General features: G+C 41.2%; 1 protein-coding gene across 8 annotated transcripts in view; it reads right to left on the reverse strand.

Annotated features, from left to right (window-relative positions):
* Positions 1 to 21,025, reverse strand: part of LOC138164927 (FGGY carbohydrate kinase domain-containing protein-like) — a 544,546-nt gene that overhangs the window by 287,955 nt on the left and 235,566 nt on the right. For all 8 annotated transcript variants that reach the window (XM_069092899.1, XM_069092902.1, XM_069092898.1 and 5 more), the window contains one exon: positions 11,816 to 11,931. In XM_069092899.1, the coding sequence (XP_068949000.1) occupies positions 11,816 to 11,931 (116 nt within the window). The remainder of the gene's footprint in view (positions 1 to 11,815; positions 11,932 to 21,025) is intronic.

Here is a 21,025-nt window from a genome sequence, read left to right on the forward strand (position 1 = left end):
AATTAACTTCTTTTTTAGTGCTTTGCTAATGTGATGAAATGGCCTGAAGAAGAAATCTGAGCCAAGAAAACTCATAGATTAGCTGTTAAGTAGTGGATAGGATCATGAGGTCAAACTGCCCATATATTTGATTTTCAATCTTCAGACGGTTTCCTTTTTCCCTATCAATTATCCACATAAAATGGAGCCTTGGCATATGACATGATGGGCCCACTTATCATCCTGGGCATCAACCTGGAACTCATCATTTTCTCCTTAGAACCATCCTCCTTCAAACTTCCTTATTTCTTTTAAGGGGACCACCATTCTAGTCATCTGGGCTCTCGAGCATCAAATTAGCCTTTATGAGAATATAGATTTAGAGCTGGAAAGATTTTAGAATCCATAGACTCAAACTCCATTTCATAGATGAGGAAACTGAGGCAAAGAGAAGATAAGTGACTTACTGAGAGTCAGACAGCTAGTAAGCATCTGAGGGAGGATTCAAACTCAAGTCTTTCTGACTCTACATTCAGCACTTCCATCCACCATACCACCTAGTTGCCTCAATTCATCTCTTTCCTTCACCCTTTACCCAAATAACTGATCAAATGTCAAATCTTATCAATTCTGCCTTGACTATATCTTCCACATCCAGTACCTTTTCTTCTGAGTGGAAACATCAGCCTAGTTTAAGCCTCATCACTTTTTGTATGGCCCATTGTGAGAATCTCCTAATTGTTCACTTCATGTCTATTGCCTTCCCTTTCTCCAATGCCTCCTCCATACACAGCTGCCAGTAATTCTTGAAACACAGTTGCCAAGATAACCTTTAAAGAGCTCAGGGCCCATGCTAGTCTTTATCTCATAATCTTTCTATGACTCCCGATATCTTTGAGGACTATATTAACTCTTCAACCTGCTTTTTGAGTCCCTTTACTGTCTGGCATCCACTAATCTTTGTAGACACACCCCACTCTATTCTGCTTCATATGTTCCTTGCCTGTGCCAACCTGCACTTCCCTCAGCTCAATATTCCATCTCCTGTCACTGGATCTTTGCATAGGCTGTGCCTCATGCCTAGAGTCTATTCTCTTCCCACCTTTGACTTAAAATCCTTAGCTTCCTTCACCTCTGTGAAATCTTCCTTGATTTCCCCAAAACTTAGTGCTATCATCCTTGTCAATTTTCTTTGTATTCTACTTTGGATGATGGATCACAGAAGGGACCTTAAAGGCCCCATAGTTCAATTCCCTCCTTTTACAAGTGAAGAATTTGGAGCCCAGAAAGATTAAGCAAATTTGCCCAAGGTCACACAGGGCAGAAACTAGATTCAGATCCTTGCCTCTAGAGTTTCTAACCCACTGGATGCCTTCCCATGTCTAAGTCAGGATTCAAATCTCTTCATGTGGACATAGGACATCTTCACCCACAAGAACTCTGCTCAGTGTAGTCCTGGTGCCTCGTATGCAGTAGGTCCTAAGAAATGTCTGGATTGAAATGTCTGAAGCCTAAGAAAAAATTCATAGAATGTAGTGGTGCTGTTGTTGGAGATGCCTCCACTGTATTTAAAATGGGTACCCTTTCCTCTTCTCTGTAGCTGTTCACTGGGGATTCCAATCCAATACAAATGGATTAAGTGCCACAGTAGACAAGGCAGTATGCTAGGAACTGGGGCTACAAAGACAAAGATGCTCTCGCGGCATATTTATTCTTCTGGGGAGAGACAATAAGGACGCCAAGTTCATATAAGTGAGAACTGACGTTGGGTTATAAGGATTGTTTTTGTTGCTCTGTAATTTTAGTCGCGTCTGACTCTCCATGACCCCAATTGGGTTTTCTTGGGAAAGATACTGAAGTGGTTTGCCATTTCCTTCTCCAGCTCATTATACAAAATAAGGAAACTGAGGCAAAAAGGGTTAAGTGACTTGCCCAGGGTCACACAACTAGTAAGCATCTGAGGCCAGATTTGTACTCAATGAGATGAGGTTTCCTGACTCCAGGCCTGGCCCTCTATCTACTGTGCTACCCAGCTGCTCTTTATAACAACAAGAATGATAATAGCAGCAATGTCTAACATTTAAAGCTGCTTTACAAACATCATCCTTTACCCTTAAATGATGGCTGCTTGCAGCAGCTCTTTGCAGGTTTGGGAGAGAGGAATTATTTTCCTTCTACCTATTCTCCACTCCCTGACCCCCCAAAAGAAAGAAAAATCTCTGAGGTAACAAGGCATCTCTCCAAACAGTAACTCCCCATCACATCAACCAGAGGAGCACAGCATGAATCGGCTGGTGATGCTTTCCATTTAGAGACAAATTCCGTGGTCCTTGGTCAAGAGGTGGGGGTAGGAGAGAGAGAGGCCAAACATAAAGCATTGTTATCCATCTTAAGATCATTACCTGGTCCCTTAAGGAGTCCCTGAAGTAAGGAGGGAGTCGGGAAAATGTATCAGGTCTTTCTTTCTTGCTTTTTTTTTCTGAAATAGATCGTACACTTCAGCAGCTGAAAGGGTATGAAAATTTAACGGAATTTTTAATGTCTTTCTAGTTTGGCTAATACCGCAAAGAGAGCAGCCCAGCTGCATCTCACCACAAGAGCAGATGGGGAGCTGGGGAGGCAGGACCAGGACTCCGGAGCAATTTGAACTTTCTCTCATTGTTCAGGGGACAGCTTCTGGAATCAATCAATCACTCTGGCTGGAGTCAGGCCCCTGAACCTTGGAGAAGACCGTGTGGCAGCTCCTGGTCAACACAGCTCAGGTGTGACCCAGGAACCAGTAACAAGCCTGGGCTGTGGTTCCTCAGAAGGGAGGCTCTGCATTCAGAGCCCTCAGGGACACTAATGAAGCCTGACCTTCTGGGTTTCCAGGTCAGCACAGGGCTCCAGGGTAGAGTCCAGGAACTGGGGAACTTGAGGGACTCTGTTACAGGGTTGAACTATGAACCCCAAGGGAGACTGAGGTGTTATAAAGAAGCAGGAATGTGGAACATTTCCAAAAGTACCCTGAATTTAACACTGAATTCAAGGGGACATCTGGAGAGGAGAACTCACAAATAGGGAAATTGGGACATTGGGTCTCTTGCTGAAGATTCACTTGAGCTGAGCCTTGGAGGAGTGTAATACTTCCCAAAAGGAAGAAGAAAAAACCCTCAGAGGAATTTCCATGCAAATCAGAAATGGGGGACTTTCCCTCTAGTTTTTGTTTTTAGATCAGAGGAGGAGGATCAAATAATTAGAAGGGACCTCAGAAGTAATCTGTCCAACTCTTTGTTTCAGAGTTGAGCAAACTGAGTCCTAGGGAAATGAAATGAATTCCCCAAGGATTTCAGACTGTAAGTATCAGAGGTGGGTTTGGAACCCAGGTCCTCTGGCATCAGAACCTTCTCTTTCCAGGATATTGCTGCTGCCTAAAGTAATGATAACCATATTTTCAAGTAGTAAAATGCCTGTCGTACCATCTCCAGAAGGAAAATGCCAAAGGATCTGTGTGCTACCCTAGGAAGTAAAGTAATAGGAATGGTCCTCACTAAAGGTCTGAAAGCACAGTCAAGGGTGTTGTAGAGGGGATTCTTTTTCAGGTGTGGGTCAAACCAAATGGACTCTGTGGTCCCCTGCCAACTCAGCATTCTGGGATTCTGGGTTTGAGGAGCAAAAGTGACTGGAGTTTGGAAAACCCTCCAAGGGTGTGGTCCCATTCATCCCGCAGCGATGCTGTAGGGTCACTGCTATTACTTTTATCTCATTTACAGGTCAAGAACCTAAGGCCTAGAAATGGTAACTGCCTTTCCTGGGGTCTAACTACTAGAAAGTGCTTGAGGAAGAATTTGCTCCCAGTTTCTTCTAACTCCAGCTTCTGCCTTTGGTTTTTTAACCACACTGAAGTCTCCAAAAGTCACTTCCCAAATTTGGAACTGATTTTCTTCATCTTTAAAAAGAGAAGAGTTGAACAGGGTTTCTTAACCTAGGGTCTGCATGCTTGGGGTTATTAAAACACTTTGATTACTGCATCTTGATGCAACTGATTTTCTCTGTAATCCCATGTGTTTTTTTTATGCATTTAAAACATTATTCTGAGAAGGAGGCCCTGGGCCTCACTTGCTTGCCCAAGGGGTTCACAATACAGATAAGGTCAAGGACCCCCAGACTAGGTAACCCCTGTCTAAGCTTGCTTCAAACTCCACTATTGTATATCTCTGTAACTTAAAAGGAAACAAAGGGAAAAATATAGATAGAATTGTCAGTGTTTCTAAATAGTTCCTGGGCCAATGGAGACAGCAGTCATGAAGTCCAATCCCGACCAACATCTGAAATGTATTACCTCGAAGGACAGTTCAATTGTCCCTGCAAACCAGCCCTGCTGGCTTGGCCAGGCCATTCCTGGAAGGACCATCAGCTAAAATAGCACTTCTGGGAATTGGAGGGCCACGGGGAAATGTGGAAGGAGAGTTGTTACCTTGGGGTTATTGGCAAGGGATTGGTCGTGGAAAATTTCAGAACCACTTCCCATGCAGAAGCCAAGGTCACACTGAAAACAGAAGATCCTTTCCCCTCGAGGTTCTGTTTCTGTGTTTCCATGTGTGAGTCTGGGGAATAACAGTCAGATCGGACTTCTTGCTGTTTCTCACAGCTGATGATCCATCTCCCATCTTTGTGGCCTCATGCAGGCCATCCCCGGTGCCAGCTATCCATCCCCTCCTCATCTCTCAGAATCCCCAGTTTCCTTCAGAACTCAACTCAAGGGCCATGTTCTACATCCACAAACCTCCTCCCTTAAGTTGCCTTACATTTGTCTCGAATTTATTTTGAATTCTGGACAGCGTACTGTAACATACAGAGAACTGAGTTAGAGACAAGTAGATGTGAGTTCAAGAACCATCCCTGACACACTGTGGTTCTGTGATGTTGGGAAAGCCACTAACACTCGACATTCTAAGCAACTCTAAGCTGCAAAACAGGGGCCAACCGGAAACGGAAGAGACTTCCTCACACGAGAGTTTTTCTACCAAAGAATCACAGGTCCAGGCCATATCCCTGCATTTTCAAATATTTTTATGTCCACATATTGCCTTCCCTGGCTAGAATTTAAGCTCTTTTGGGACAGAGACACTTCAGTTCTGATTTTATAATCTTTGTACCTGGCACAGAGCTTGAAACATGCAGAGGCCTCATATATGTTTGCTGATTGACTGAAAGGCCAATTTTTGGTGTTGCAGGGGAAGAAGCAACACCATTATTTCAGGAGTGGCATTATGGCTGAGGCTCCGTAAGCATGGGGGTCCATGAGGCAGAAACTTGTTTATAGAGGTTGGGAGGTGAAGATGGCTTTGGTAGATAGGAAGATCAGGAGAAAAATATTGGATCTAACATCAGAGAATCTGGATTTGAATCCCAGATTTAGTGCCTATTATCTGTGTGGCTTTGAACCTTTCCTGGCCTCAGTTTTCTTCTCTGTGTCACAAGGAAGAGAGGACAAGGTCTGCTTTTGCTTCTATCTGTTACCCATCACTGAACACTATCGCAGGTATACAGTAAGCACTTAATAAATGCTTATTACTTGATCCTTGATCGGTTGCTACTCTTTTCAGTTCATTTATAATCCTTTGATTCTATGATCAAAGACAAGAGTTTGTTTCAGGTGTGGTAGAAAGTCACAGGCTTCTAAGAGCCTTGGATCCTAGATTTTGAGCCAGAAGAGAACACAGAAAGCCTGTAATACAACTTCTTCATTTTGCAGTTGAGGTCTTCATTAAAGACAAGACCAAGTCTAAGATGTGTGCATCAAAGAAAAGGAGGAAACATGCTTGAAGTTGGGAAAGCCTCCCAGGCTCTATCCAAGAAGCTGTCCATGCCCTGGACATTATCTCCTGCCTTCATTCCTGGCACCCTCTCTTTTCCTTGTCATATCTGGATGAGTTCACCCAGAAACTTCAAGTTCAGTATCCAGTTGGCATCTCCCTGCCTGTGCCCTCAGGGGTGGAAAAACAATCAGACCGATCTAAACAGGACTTCATTAAGACACAGGATTTAGAGGATCTGGGTTTGAATCTCATTCCTATCTCTTACTGTGTGGCCTGGGACAATTCATGTAACATCCCTGAGTTTCAGCTTCCTCATCTGTAAAAGGAGAGGATGGTACTTAATTATTTCTAAGATTCTTTCAATTTCTTCTCTCTGATTCCTTGCTCTATTCCTTTTTGTGACATATGCTACCTGCTTTCACTCAGAACTTTAGACTATTAGCCCAAAGGCTTCATGGTGTCATCTCTAGTTGTAATCTTTCAAGGCAAACAGTGAAGGGGTAATTCCAGACCCAGTGCCAGAGGTCAGCGCATTATCCTGGTGTGCTTCCCTTCTTGTCTCTGTTTCTTCCTCTGGGATCTTTTGAGTATCTCCAAGTAAATCAGGTCACTTCTTAAATGGGCAAAAAAAAATGCCTCTGCCCTACAGCACCAACTGGCTCTTTTAATTCTTCTGTGAAAACTCTTTATTCCTGGCAATGTCAATCATTATTAGCCAATGAGCATTTATTAAATGCTTACTATATTCCAGGTCCTTCAATAAAAGAAGCAAAACCAGTCTTTACCCTCAAAGAGTATATATTTGAATGGGGGAAATAACATGTAAACAAACAGATAAATACAAGATATAGACAATATCAATGAAAGCCAATTTTTGAGAGGAAGATGTTTGTTGCTAAGGGACAAGAAAAAGGTCCCCTACAAAAGGTAAGCTTTGATCTGAGTCCTGGGGGAAGTCAAGGAAGACATGAGCCCCAGTGGTAATCATCCAACTGACAAAAAGAGGGCCCCATATATAGACAATGACAATAAGGCCCAGAGATCTTGGGTGACTGGTACCAAGAAGAGGAACGCTGAGACTTTGTGTGGACACAATCAGTTGATCACTCAGTTTCCTCAGGAGGCTTTTTCTAACCTTAGATCTGTGATCAATCGCCAAGCAATTATTAAGTGCCTCTTATGCAGCAGGCACTTTGCCTTAGATTTCACCATATTTCCCTTCCTTATGGAACACTCGAATGATTCTGGGAAGGGGCCAGGCCACAGGTCTAGGAGCACAAACAGAATGGTAAAGTGGAAAGAGGACCAAGCTTGCTATTAGGTGACCTTGGTCAGTATCATTTCTTGATCATTTTCCAGGTACAGGAACACAAGCAAGGTATTTCTGCTCTTGATATCTCACTTTCCTCTTCTATAAAACTGGGATTCTGCACTACCAATCTATACTATCAGGGGTTATCTGGGGGGATCTTCTAATATACTAGCCTGAGACCTTCCCACAGAGCAGGAGAGCCTATTAAAAGCTTCCTTTATAATATACAGAGAACATTTAATAACCTCTGAAGAACTCTAAAAAGGTAAGTGATTATAGCATTTTGAAGCAAGAATGGACCTTGGTGAGTGTATATTTAGCCCCCATATATTATAAATGGAAGAGGAAAAGTTTAAAAGAAGACAGTGAGGAAAGAGAGGAAATTTTGTACCCAAGGTTGCATGGCTAATTATTGGAAGATATGGGACTAGCTTAGTCTCTTTCAAGGGGTTGTATATAACTTTGCACAAGTTATTATATGTTCTCTGAAACAAGCATATAGCCATAAAGGCATCTGCACAAATTGAATTGATCTCTTACAAAAAACCTAAAGAATGCTAGATGTCCTATTCCTAGAGGGGTCTTTCTACCTGCTCTGCTCTCCTTTTCTTCTTGGTTTGGCTTATTTTTATGATGGTGGAGATAATATGGAGCCCACATTACCTGCTTCCAGAATGGAATGTCAACATTTATCTACAGTTCATTTTATTGAAATACAGATTGATTTTGTCATATAATACTTGGTTTGAGCTTTCTTTTGGGTTGTGGCAAAGGAAGTTGTTCTAATAAAGTTTTAATTATGAAAGAAATTCCATTAAGTTCTTTCAACTTCATGAAACTTATTGCCCAATTCTGGTGGATGCTTTCCCATACGGACCCACCCAAATGCTTTCTTTACAAAATGACTTTGAACAGCAATATTATATCACTAGAAACATGCATGTTTTGTTACTTAACACTGTAAATTGCTTTGCCCCGTCCTTGAAATGCACCATATAAATATTGCATTTGATCTTTAACTTACACTTCATAAATAATTTATTTCAAAAATATTCCTCCATAAGGCCATCAGTTGCTGAAGTGTTCAGTTTTCAGGTAAAGCATTTATTTACTGCATGAGCTCTCAGTGCTTGGTAAAGGATTTGCTAAAAGCTGCATATGGAAGGAATTATGGTAATTGTATTAACACTGAAATCTACAACACTGAATGCTCAAATCCGCTAAAAGGTTTTGCGCCTTTATACCCCCATCTCAATGGGCACTGACTCCATTGGAAATGTTTAACACTTCATGGTAGGCTTCCGAGAGTCATTTTTTTTTTCTAATCACTGTACAGAATAGTAAAACATTTCTGAATGGGGCCATTGGGAGATTTTTCTAAAACCCTTACCTGATAACCAACATCTCTGAAGTATTTTCTATGTTATGCCCAAAAGGAAAGAATAGGTTGAGAATACTATAGCTTAGAATGTAAGGGAATCTCATACCATTAATTTTGATAAAGGAACCAATTTTAATTCACATACGGCAATATTCTGGTTAATGATGTGTCTCCTTAGGACATCCATTAAAAGTCCATTAAGTTAACAGGGAAAATCTAATAAAGTTACCCTGGAAATTTTCTGGTAGATTAACATTATGGTCTTTTAATGACTGCATCCTGTAGGTATGGCTCTATTAGCAAGGCTAATATACTAATTAAACTTGAATCTTAAGTGAGAAAAAGCTGCCTAGAGATGCTGCACTAAGCAAAATAAAAATAGATAGATAGATAAACAGACAGACAGATTCCTTAAGTACAAGAATTAAGACTGGTACAGATCCCAAGTATACTAAGAATACTAGACAATGCCACTATACTTGCCTGCATTAGCTACAGGACTAATAGTCATGACAATAATAGGGATGGGGATAACAACTAGAATTGTGTTTCTATGGATACGGGGAACTCCCAGGTCAGGAAAAGTGTAATTATGTAATAATAATAACATGTATTTTTGGAACAGCAAAATAGGCAGTAGCTGATTCAGAAAATGCCCCAACAAGGCTATCAATCCAAGGCAGCGACAGATGAATGAACATCTACTCCACACAAAGGAGGGGAAAGATTGATAGATATTCTCAGAACAAATGATAAACAGGTAACACAAATTACAAACATCCTTCTAAGCAAACAGACTTACTTCCCAGAGCACCGGCAAGGACTGACAAAAGGCCCACGTTGTTGAAATTGTCATTGAGAGTGGTTTGCCTCTAGATAGAGGCTTATGAAAGGCTTAGATCCCAAGGTGAAATTAGAACTTTTTCATGGGTGACATCTACATGAATTTGACCAACAATGAAGCCATCAAAAAGGGTTGAATCATGAGGATTTTTGGTTACAGGTATGGGACTTTATGGTAGTGATACAAGCCTAGAACTCTGCCATCAGTAATTACAGTGAATTTACCTAGGAGGAAGGGAAATTTGACCTCACTTTTCTGGTGGCAGCCAGGTAGGGAGGCAAAGTATCATGAAATAGTATGTTCCCTGAAGATAGGGATTCTTGTTTCCTTTCTTTGTACTCCCTGCCTTAGGAGAGTGCCTGGAATATAGAAAAAATTTGAGAAATTTTTGTTGACTTTTTATGCATATTGAGCTCATATTAGGCAATAGCTAATAATAGCTAACATTTCTAAGCCACATTAAGGTTTGTAAGGTGATGTCAGAGCAGAAGGCAGCAGCAAAGAAAGGAGGGAACAGGGGGAGAGAGGAAGAGAAGGAAACATTTCTTGGAGAGCTGAGTCTTGAAAGAAGCCAAGGAAGCCAAGAGGAAAAGATGAAGAGGGACAACATTCCAGGCATGAAAGACAGTCAGTGAGAAATCACTGAGGTTGGCAATGGAGTGACTAGTACAAGGCACAGCAAAGTGACTGATGTCAGTGGCTCTCTGAGTACATAGGAGAGTGAAATATAAGAAGATTGGAAGGGTAGGAAGGCTGGGTGGTGAACAGTGTTCAAAGACAGAGGAATTTCTTTTTGAACATGGAGGTAAGAGGAACACAATGAAATTTATTGAGTAGGGAGCAGTGGATGAAATGGTCAGATGGGCTTTTGGAAGATCACTTTGCCAACTGAATGGAGGATGGAAGAGAGAAGATTGAGGCAGGGAGGCTAACCACTAGGCAACCAAGTCCAAGTTGATATTATATCCAAACTTTTACAGAAAGTGAGACTGAGAGATGTTGCCCAGGTACACAAAGCAGCTAATAAGGGTCTGAGGTCAGATTCCACCTCTAATCATAACACCACCCTCCTGTCTCAAAGATCATATACTCTGGTCCTACAATTTTTTATAGACAAAGATACTAAATCCTGGTGGGAAAAGGGGAGGTTTACTGAAGCATCACAGTCTTCTCTATGTAATTATAATTTTTTATTTTTGCTTTTTGGAGGGGGGAGGGTAGGGCAATTGGAGTTAAGTCACTTACCCAAGGTCACATGGCTATTTTTTTGTGTTAAGTGTCTGAGACCAAATTTGAACTCAGGTCCTCCTGACTCCAGGGCTGGTGCTCTATTCATTGTGCCACCTAGCTGTCCCTCATCTAATTATTAATTAATAACAGAGCCAAGATGAGAGTCCCCAGAATGTCAGACCCAGGCTCTTCCCACCACATCACATTGTCCCTTAGCTCATTAATGTACTTGGTATACAGAAGTTCTTAATAAATGCTGGTTCACTTGACTTGATGTCTGTTCTTAGTTGAACCAATTGCAAGAGCTTAATCTGAGTAATTAGATTGATTATATCATGCAAATATCACTTGGGTTATCTTATAACTATACCAGGGATGTATGTCAACACAGCATTGACACAGCTTAGAAGTTGATTATCTTGGTTCATGGGACCTAGAAATAGTACTCATTGATTCTTAGAGAGGGCTCCACGGTCAAGATCTGGAAGGGGCCTGAAGGACAATCTTGTCCAACCTCTCATTTGACACATCAATAGATGCAAAGGAAACTGAATCACAAGGAGGTCAAATGACTGGTCTTAGGACCAAAGTAGTAAGAACCAGACATGGAATCTGAACTCTGGTTGTCTTATCTCAGAGCTTTTCCACTAGGTTGGGCTTTCTCCTCAAATGCTGTTTGCACTACATGGCCCCTGGCGTCCCTTCCACATCTGAGATCCTGCATATAATCGGAGTTAAGTTCACATAGAGAAGTATCTTTTATTTGAAGATGCACTTTTTCTTGCCTAAATTTCTGTATTTATCATTCTTTGTATCTCCATCTCTTTTTGTCATTGTTGTTAAAGCTTTTGGCCCAGATTTGTGATTTCCTCCTCATTATGGAAAATTTCCTGCCCAGAATTCCTTCCACCAATACCACCTGTCAACTGTACTCATCCTAGTGAGTGTGCACTCCATTGCTGCAGATTGTGACCTGCCCAAATCCTTCCAGTCGGCGCCCTTCCCATTCCCATCCCATAAGGAGGCTACCAGGTGGGGTGCTGATGTTCCACACCTAGAGTTCTTGGCAGATGAGTTACTGCTCCAAGTCTTTGGAGAAATTTCCCTCGCCTTAATTCCATGACCCTATCTCGGGAATTCCTAACATCAGTGAAACTTAAGGTCTAGGTTAGATACTAAGGATACAACAGAGACATGTACAGGTGACATCCAGGCATACGTATAACACGTGTTATACATGCTACCATTTCTTTCATTCTTTTTTTTACCTATTTTGCAGTAATTATCAGCCACAAAATCTTCCAAATTGATCATTTTCCAGAAACTGTCATCCCATCCATTGTCTGCAGAATAAGTCCATTTGCATACCAAGGAACAAAGAGATCTGAGGAGATAATAAAATAGAGATATAAGTAATAGCAAAGTTTTCTTGGGCTTCTCAGGGGATACCTAAGCACAGTCTAACATGGCACCTAATCCCTGTGCACATGATGGTCAAATTCTGGCTGCCCAAAGAAGCCCAAATAGGAAGATTAAAAGGATACCATAGCAGGGAGTAAGAAGACCCAGGGGCCTGGCCTATTTTGCCACTATTTCACTTTGTGACCTTGGACAAGTCACTACTCCTGTCTTAACCTATGTAGGTTGACCTTGCATGAATGGAACCAGTAGCCAATCTTACGTGTGCCATGAATTGAGGGCTATCAGCAGTTTTATTCTCCCAAATCTCCTCCCTTCTATTATCTAACCTGTTGCTGCTCAAACATTTCCCTCACTGGGTTCAAGTATTCAGTGATGAATTAGTATAACAGGGATGGAGCCAGCATGGTTCAGGAGATTATGGGACTATAGCCCTTGAAGCAGAAGGCACTTTCAACGTCATCTGGTCCAGTCTCCTCATTTGACAGGGGAGGAGAGAAGTTAAATGATTCACCTAAAACAACCACACCAGGTCAGGATTCCAATCCAAGACCACTGATGTTCTTTCTACTATATGATTCCATCACCCCAATAAGATCAGATTTGGGGTCAGCAGAGCTCATTCTGGTATGCATCAGTGATGGCATGTAAGTACACTGAGTTTCAGCTTCCCCCCTGGCAAAATGGGATCACAATTCCTGCCTTCCATTGCTCACTGCATCGATGCTTAGATAGGAACTCAACTGATCCAAAGGCATTTATTGCATGCTAATGAGACGCTGTTCAAGGACACACAAAGACAAAAAGGACATTACTCCTGCCCTCCAGGAACTTATATTTCACTATGGGAAACAATATTTAGAATCATAATTCTATACAAACATACAATATAGAAGCTAACCTCAGAACCAGGAAGACCAGGGATAAAGTCTAAGCTCTGACACATTCTGGTGGGGTGAACCCACTGTCAACCCTTTAGGATTAGGAGCTGCAGAGAAGGTGCTGACCTGCCATTGGAAGGGAGAGTTTCCTCATTCAAGGACTCTCTATGTCAATGAGAGTCTCTCCAGTCTTTATTGGGCAATTTGAAAGGGAGGGCCCTTTGGTTCCACTCTTGGATCAAAGATCTTTCATTACTAGTAACCAGAGGTAAGTATCTAGTAATGGATAACTGTTGTGTATGGCTGATCCAGAAACACTTCCATATGATTTAAATCTATTGATCATGTGTCCTAAGGATATTTATCCACACCTACCTCTCCTATAGTTTCTGTTGGGTGATGGGCCCCAGGGCTCATCAATGGCATAACAATGTCATCTCTGCGTGGACAGACCCTGGCATCTAGGACTCTAACCCAGGGTTTTAGATTATAAGTTAAATGTTTTCCCCCCTATTCCATAATACTATTCCTTATAGCTTTATCTGCTTGTGTACTGTTTAGAGTGTTTTACTATATAAAGATGGAAACAATTTCTTTCCTTTTTTCCTTTAAGTATATATTAAATTTACCCTGGTATCTATTAATTCTCCACCTCCTGTTTCTGAAATGGATTATGTTACAGCTTTAACCAGAAAATATTCTATATTCTTATTCTCTTCAAAGAGTGAATTCTTTCATTAAGTCCACACCACAGATCACAAGTAACAATATTAGTGATAGCTAGTATTTATGTGGCATTTTAAGACTTACAAACGGTTTCACACATGTGGTCTTATTTTATTCAGTGAATAGCCCTGGGAAATAGGTGATCTTATTTTCATCCCATATTACAAATTGGGAAAATGAAGTCTGAGAGACTTGGGGCAGTTAGGTGGCACTGTGAATAGAGTACTGGACCTGAAGTCAGGAAGATAATTCTTCCTGAGTTCAACTCTGACCTAAGAGACTTGCTAGCTGTGTGACCCTGGGTAAGTCACTGAACCCTGTTTGCCTCAGTTTCATCATCTGTAAAATGAGCTAGAGAAGGAAATGGCAAACCACTCTGGTATCTCTACCAAGAAAACCCCAAATGTGTGACCCTAGGCAAGTCACTTCACCCTGTTTGCCTCAGTTTCCTCATCTGGAAAATGAACTGGAAAGGACATGGTAAACCACTCCAGCATCTTTGCCAAGAAAACCCCAACTGGGGTCATGAAGAGTCTGACATGACTGAACTGAACAACAACAAAATCTGAGAAAAGTTAAGTGACCTGCCCAAGGCCACATAGCTAGTGAGCACCTGAGGTAACATATGAACCCAAGTCATCCTGACTCCAAGTGGAGTACTCTAGCCACTCTATGACCTAGCTATCTCCACAATAAGAGTCTAGGAGAATGGAGATTCATATGATTCCAGACCTCTCAGTCTTGAGATTGCTCATTAGGCAGCCCCCAGTGCTTGCCCTGGCCAGGAAATCTCCCTTTCTTATAGAAAAGCAGACTGGGGTCACACTTCTTAGGCACTGAAACGCTTTCTTCTCCTGCTCTACTAAACTCAAGAAAACATTTATTAAATGCTTATTACATGCCAGGCACTGTGCCAAGCACTGGTGATAAAGATAAAGGCAAAAAAATGTCCCGGTTCTCAAGGTGCTCACAGTGTAGTGGGGAAGACAACTTTCAAATGACTATGTTTAAACAAGTTAAATACAGAAAAAAAAAAGAAGATAATGATTTGAAGGAAGGCTAACTTCAAAGCAGCTATTTCACTGTTAACTGTTATTATTCTTTCTGAGTCATATGGCATTCCTCAGGTCAGACCGAGCAGTGTAATTCAAGAAAAGCCATCCCTCCCTTCTCTCAGACTCAGTTTCCTCATCTGTAAAATGAAGGTGGTAAATGGATGATCTCTAAGGGCCCTTCAACCTCTGAATTTCTACGATCTTAGGTCAAATTTCGATCTTTGGTGAGAGCCCAGCTCCATCTTCCTCTCTAGGAACCCCGCCCGTTCAAACACTACCAGATCGAATTTCTGAGCTATTAGGAGCCTTTGTATACTGGGCACACATAAAGGGAATACAGTTGTAAAAATCCTGACCATATAATTGAACCTTAAAGCTGCTCAGCCAGGAACAAGAAGAGCTTGGGACTTGCTTACTTAGGCTTAAAGGAAAACACACACCAAAAGCTTACAGTTTGCAGGATTGCAGGGACCCTGGCTCTATCAGCTTTTTTTCCAAAGAAAAGCTATAATTGTGTTACTGCATTATTTATATGCCACTCACAGTATTTACATTTCAAGTCCCACACTTTCCAGGGAAACCTTTTGTTCTCTTTCTAATGGGGGCAGAACCTGGACAGTCTCAACTGAACCAGCCAGTGAATAACAGAAATGCCTGTACAGGGGGGAAGGGGAAAGATGAATGAATTACAGAGATATGCCAGGCCAAGCCCGTCCTAGAGCGGCGGTGTTTCTCCAAGCTTTACAACAGATTGACTTAAGGACCTGAAAACCCACCCCACAGGGAGATCCAGGGACCTGAAGCCCACTTCTAACTGGATAAACCAAGAAACAATAGGGGTCCTTGATGGGTCTGTTTGGCTGAAACTGCTTCATGTCCTGCAGCATCACTCCTGCGAAGCATCTGTCAAAATTCAGTTTTCCCGGTATTGGTTCTGGGCTTCTTCAGGACTTGCTGACAGGTTTCTGACAGGCTGAACTAATGTAAGGTATGAGATAGCACAGGGCCATATTAAGTTGCCATTTTGGGGAGTGTGTGGCTGATAAAATGGTCTGACGGGACCGTGACAGTGTGGCACTAGCACTGGAGTCCTGGAAAGCAAATACAGATTAGGAGTGGGGGTCCTCACCCCTCTTCCACCAGGCAGGCCAACATTCTTTTTTTAAGCTAGATTAAGAATGTCGCCTAAAGGAACCTTGGAGGAATTAACTCCCACTGTGATCTAGCCTGAGGCGCACCATGGGACTTAGAAAGAATAATAGCAGGCAACAATGAAATATCTGCTTTAAAGTCCCCATCGCACTTTGTTGCCTTTTTAAAAACTCTCACAACAATCCTTGAAAGGAGTCAACCAGGTTTTATTATTCTCCTTTTACAGCTGAGGAAACTGAGGCTCGTTAAGTCTAGGGAAATAAAGTTAATGACTATCTCTCCCTGACTCCAAGTCCAGTGGTCACTCAGCAAGCATTTTTTAAAGAGAATACTATGTGTCAGGCTCCAGATGTGCCACAACAGGCAAACATAAGGTTCTTGCCTTCAAAAGGTTCACATCTCCATGGTGGAGATGATAATGCCAAATGATGTAGAACTTTGTGTTGTGATTCAATGACAGGAGGGGCAGACACTGTACTAAGCACTTTACAATTATTATTTCAATTGATCTTTACCACAGTTCTGTGAGATACATCTTACTATTGCCCCCATTTTACAGATGAGGAAACTGAGGCCAATGGATTCAGTGACCTGTCTAGGGTCACACAGCTATCAGGTCTCTGAGGGTAGATTTGAACTCTGGTATTCTTTTCTCCAGGCTTGGTGCTCCATATAGTAAGAAGGACCTTAGAATTTCCCTGACCCAAGATCCTCAGTTTATGGATTATAGGATGGTAGATTTGATGCTGCCATGGACCCTAGAAGCCATTTGGCCCAATCCCTTCCTTTTCTAGATGATAAAAAGGAAATCCACAGAGGTTGGGTGACTTGTCTAAGCTCACAGAGCTAATGACAAGGGCTAGATTGGATCCTGGGTCTCAGACTTCAAATACAAAGTCCTCTCTACTACAACATACTCTGATCTATTAATCTAACCTCTGCTCTATTCACCTAATGGGTTTATCTTGAGAACCATACAACATGTTTGAATGCACCTTGTAGTTATGACAGCCCACATCAGTGTAAGCTATTGTCACTGACATTCGAATTAATAATAAAAAGAAGATGGCTTGGCCAAATCAGCACATGGTAGTAGAAAGGCGATAACATTGATTCTCTCACTGACTACCTGTGTCACTTTGGGCAAGTTATAGCCCTTTTGGCCTCAGTTTCCTCTTCTGCAATATGAGGAATCTGAACTAGAAGACCTCTGATCCATTTCACTTATAGGATGCATGAATGACAGATATTGAGCCAGAAGGGATCTTCTATATCTATGAACTATATCTCCATTTTACAAATGAGGAAACTGAGGCTTAGAGGAAAAAAAAGTATCCTGAGTGACCTAGGACAAGTCCTAACACCCTTCAGGTCTTCAGTTTTCTCAACTGAAGGGATGAGACTATATGTTCTCTATAGTTCCTTCCACCTATAAAAATGCTAGGAACTTTTGGATTTGTCTAAAATCGCACAATTAGTAAGTGATTCGATCCCTGACCTTCTGACTCTTCTTCAAGGTACAATGTCGCCTCTCATGTGGGGAAAAAAAAACAACAAACTGATTGCATAAAGAACTCTTCAACCAAGCTGATTTGTGTTTTTTGTTTTTTAAATAATTGTACAGAAAAGTGACAGGCTGGCTAAGGAGGAATGCAGGAGAGGGGCAGTCCTGAAACGATTCTATCAGAAAGACTGAAGCTGTGCCAGGCTCAGCACTGGGGTGCTTGTTAAAGATGAACTCTTTTAAAAAGGTGAGTTGTTTGTTTTGGTCTGTTTTTAGCTACGTTGGTTTCAGGAGGCAGAACAAAGAAGTGTAAGCACCTCCCCATGGTGGACTGGACCATGGTGGTAGATGATGGAGACAAGGCAGAATTCCTTTTTTTCTTTTGTTTTGTCTGTAAAGGGGACAATTTTCAGACTAGACATTAGAGAATGGAAAGGATCCCCCAGGAAATTAAATATAAAATGTGAAGAGGAGGGAATGGAACATGTAGCTGTCCTTGATTAGTTCAAGTCATTGGGACTATATGAATGATATGTTGGGATGCCAAAAACAATTCCAGGATGTGAGTAACTAAGGGGCCATGCTGTATAGTGGATAGAGTGTGAGCATAGCAATTAAAAGGTTTGACTTCAGCTCCCTCATAAGATACATGTCTATCTGTGTTACCATGCACAAGTCACTCAGCCATAAGAATAGACATTCAAAGAGGCCTTTAAAGTTAGTAAGGAAATTGACACCAATGATCTCAATTAGTACACCCAATGTGTTAAGTAACACAAGGATTGTTATCTCCATTTTAGAGATGAAGACAGTCTTATCTGTAAAATGAGGATAAAACGATGTACTGCCTGACTCACAGGCTTATTGCCAGTAGAGTGCCTAGTAAATATTCCAGTGGTTCAAGAAATTAACTTTATAAATAGAAGATGGGAAATATATGGTTGAATAGCTATTTGAATGAAAAAGAGCCAGGTGGGGCTGGAAGGTGGCACAGTGGATAGGGCATCAGTCCTAAAGTCAGGTAGGAACTGAGTTCAAAGTCAGCCTCAGACACTAACTAGCTTTGTGACCCTGGGTGTCACAACCCCAATTGCCAAGAGAGAAAGAAAGAAGGAAGGAAGGAAGGAAGGAAGGAAGGAAGGAAGGAAGGAAGGAAGGAAGGAAGGAAGGAAGGAAGGAAGGAAGGAAGGAAAGAAAAAGGTGTTTTCATAGCTTAAGTGGAGGCTTCAGGGTGGTGGGGCACCTGTCCTTATGCACATCTTCTGTACATTAAAAAAAAGACAACTAAGTTAGTTGGGGAGTTTCCTTGCATTGACATCAACCTCTTCAGATAGATTCCCTTTTGTAACTCACTGAAGTTGATTCTCTTTGCATCTCCAGAATTTCTTCTTTAAGAGCTTCCCACTTTCCTGGGTTCAGGTCTTTTACATAATTTTAGTTTATGAAATATGTCCTTTTCCTAAATTTAGAGCATATTCTTGACTCTCCTCCTTTTCTAGCACATAATCTAGGAGAAAAAAAAGGTTATGTCCCTCAAAGGTTTCCATCCAGCTTCTCTCTGTAGGTGAGAATAAAAACTAGCATATAATGTTCCCTAATTTGTTCTTTCATCTTTTGGCAAATAAGATTATCTGTAAGGTAATATTCATGGTGGTAGATTTTTTCACCCTCTGGAAATGGGGCCAGTATTATCCATTGTGGGGTGGGGTGTGAGGTTGATGAAATGAGCTTGACAAAGGGCGCCAAGCCCTTCCGTGAGACTCGCTGGTGAGGAGGAAAGTGCTGGGATAATGACAAGTGCTGCTAACACCTGCTTTTGTTTTGTCTGGTATCTCATTTTCTTAATAGAAGAAAAATGGGAAGAGTTGAAAAGTGACAGAGAGTTGCTGCTGAGCAGAAGAGCAGTTGTCTGATTAAAGGCACCCTGGGAGCATGGTCAATGGCACTCCAAAAGCCAAGAATGCTGCCTGGAATTCATTTTTAAATGTGAGCAGCCCATAGGACTAGAGCAGCCTGCTGTAGCCACTGTCACCTCCCATCACCCAGAACTTTGGCATAAAAATGCCATTTTTATCATGTTTCTATCACTTTGGAGGCTACAATCAAAGGACTGATCTAGTATGAGACTCGGTAGTGTAGAGCGCAGAGGCTAGGGAGCTTTCCTATGTTATCATTTGTATCTTTCCACTGAAAAGTCATTATATGGAATTCAAGTAAATGAATGAAGAATTAAAACACTGGGTAATAAATACCACCCTTCCACCTCTAGTCTTCTTTCAAGTAAAGATAATGAAAAATCAGAAAAATTCCCCCAAAACTGCAAAGAAATTTGAGACTTCTACTGCATCATGAAACAAATTTGTATTATTTTAATCTAATGATGTTGTGTGTGTGAGAGAGAGTGAGAGACAGAGACAGAGAGGCAGACAGACAGACAGACAGAAACAGAGATACCCATGACAGTCAGGGGAAGCATGTAACCCCTTCTCAAAATAATTGTTTCTTTTTTATATCAAGGGAAATGCTAAATTTCCACGGCAGCTAATGAAACTAAAGAAGTATTTTGTCCCCATCCAAGTTTTCTGACCCCCTGAATTAAAGCCCAGATTAAAACCTTTCCTTTAGGAGAAGAGGCTCCCAGTTTGGAGTGGCTTCCATTGAGAGCACCAATCCCTTTGGTACAAAATATAGGATAATGAAAAGAATGTTGCCTCTGGGGCCATAATATAAGTTTTCAAATTGTGTCTCTGGTACTTGCTATCTCTATGACTTTGGCCAAGTCACTTTACGTTACTCCTTTTTTTTCATCTGTAAAATCAAAGGGGCCAGATTCAATGGCTTCTGAGGTAATTTCTATTCATAGATAATTCTGATGGAAAGAAAGAAGTTTTATTAAGTGCTTACTATGTGCAGACTTGTGGAGCAGCTAGGTGCAACAGTGAATTGGGCCTGAAATTATGAAGATTCATCATCCTGAATTTAAATCTAGTCTCAGACACTTACTACCTGTGTGACCCTGGGCAAGTCGCTTGACCCTCTTTGCCTCAGTTTCCTCATCTGCAAAATGAGCTAGAAAGGAAACAGTGAACCACTGCTGTATCTTTGTCAAGAAAATCCCAAATGGCATCACAAAGGATATAAAAAATGACTGAACAACACCAAATAGTAAAGATGAGAAAGAAAAAATAAGAAGAAAAGTTTAGAAAAATTAATCACCTAGAAAATTTCTGATATTACCACACCCATCAACCCCACCCCTTTGGCAAGAGAATTGACAGAGGTATCTTCTCATATTTCTTCTTTGGGCCTAAGCTTGACCATTATAATTTGTAGCATTTACTATAAATTGTTTTTTGTTTGCTATCAATTTTTGTTGTTATTGTTTTCTTCATGTATTTTGTTGTAGTCATTGTATGCATCTTTTTACTTCACATTACATCAGTTCACAGAAGTCTTTCTTTGATTCTCTGTATTGATCATGTTAATCTTTTCTTATGTCTCATTCATATTCTATTACAATCATGTGCCACAATTTGTCCAGTCATTCCCCAGTCAACGGGCATCAATTTTGTTTCCAGGTCTTTTTTTACTGCAAAATTTGTTGTTATAAATATTTTTTGTATATATAGTCTTTCTTTGGGCCACTGATCTTTTAGGGCATATGCCTGCCAGTTGAATCTCTGTCAAAGGGTATAGACATCTTTGTCATGTTCTTTTCATAATTCGAAATGCCAGGATTTT

The sequence above is a fragment of the Petaurus breviceps genome, unplaced genomic scaffold (genome assembly GCF_028583685.1).
Source record: "Petaurus breviceps papuanus isolate PSGF00001 unplaced genomic scaffold, PetGlider_PUasm1.0 207, whole genome shotgun sequence".
In the NCBI taxonomy this organism is placed as follows: domain Eukaryota; kingdom Metazoa; phylum Chordata; class Mammalia; order Diprotodontia; family Petauridae; genus Petaurus; species Petaurus breviceps.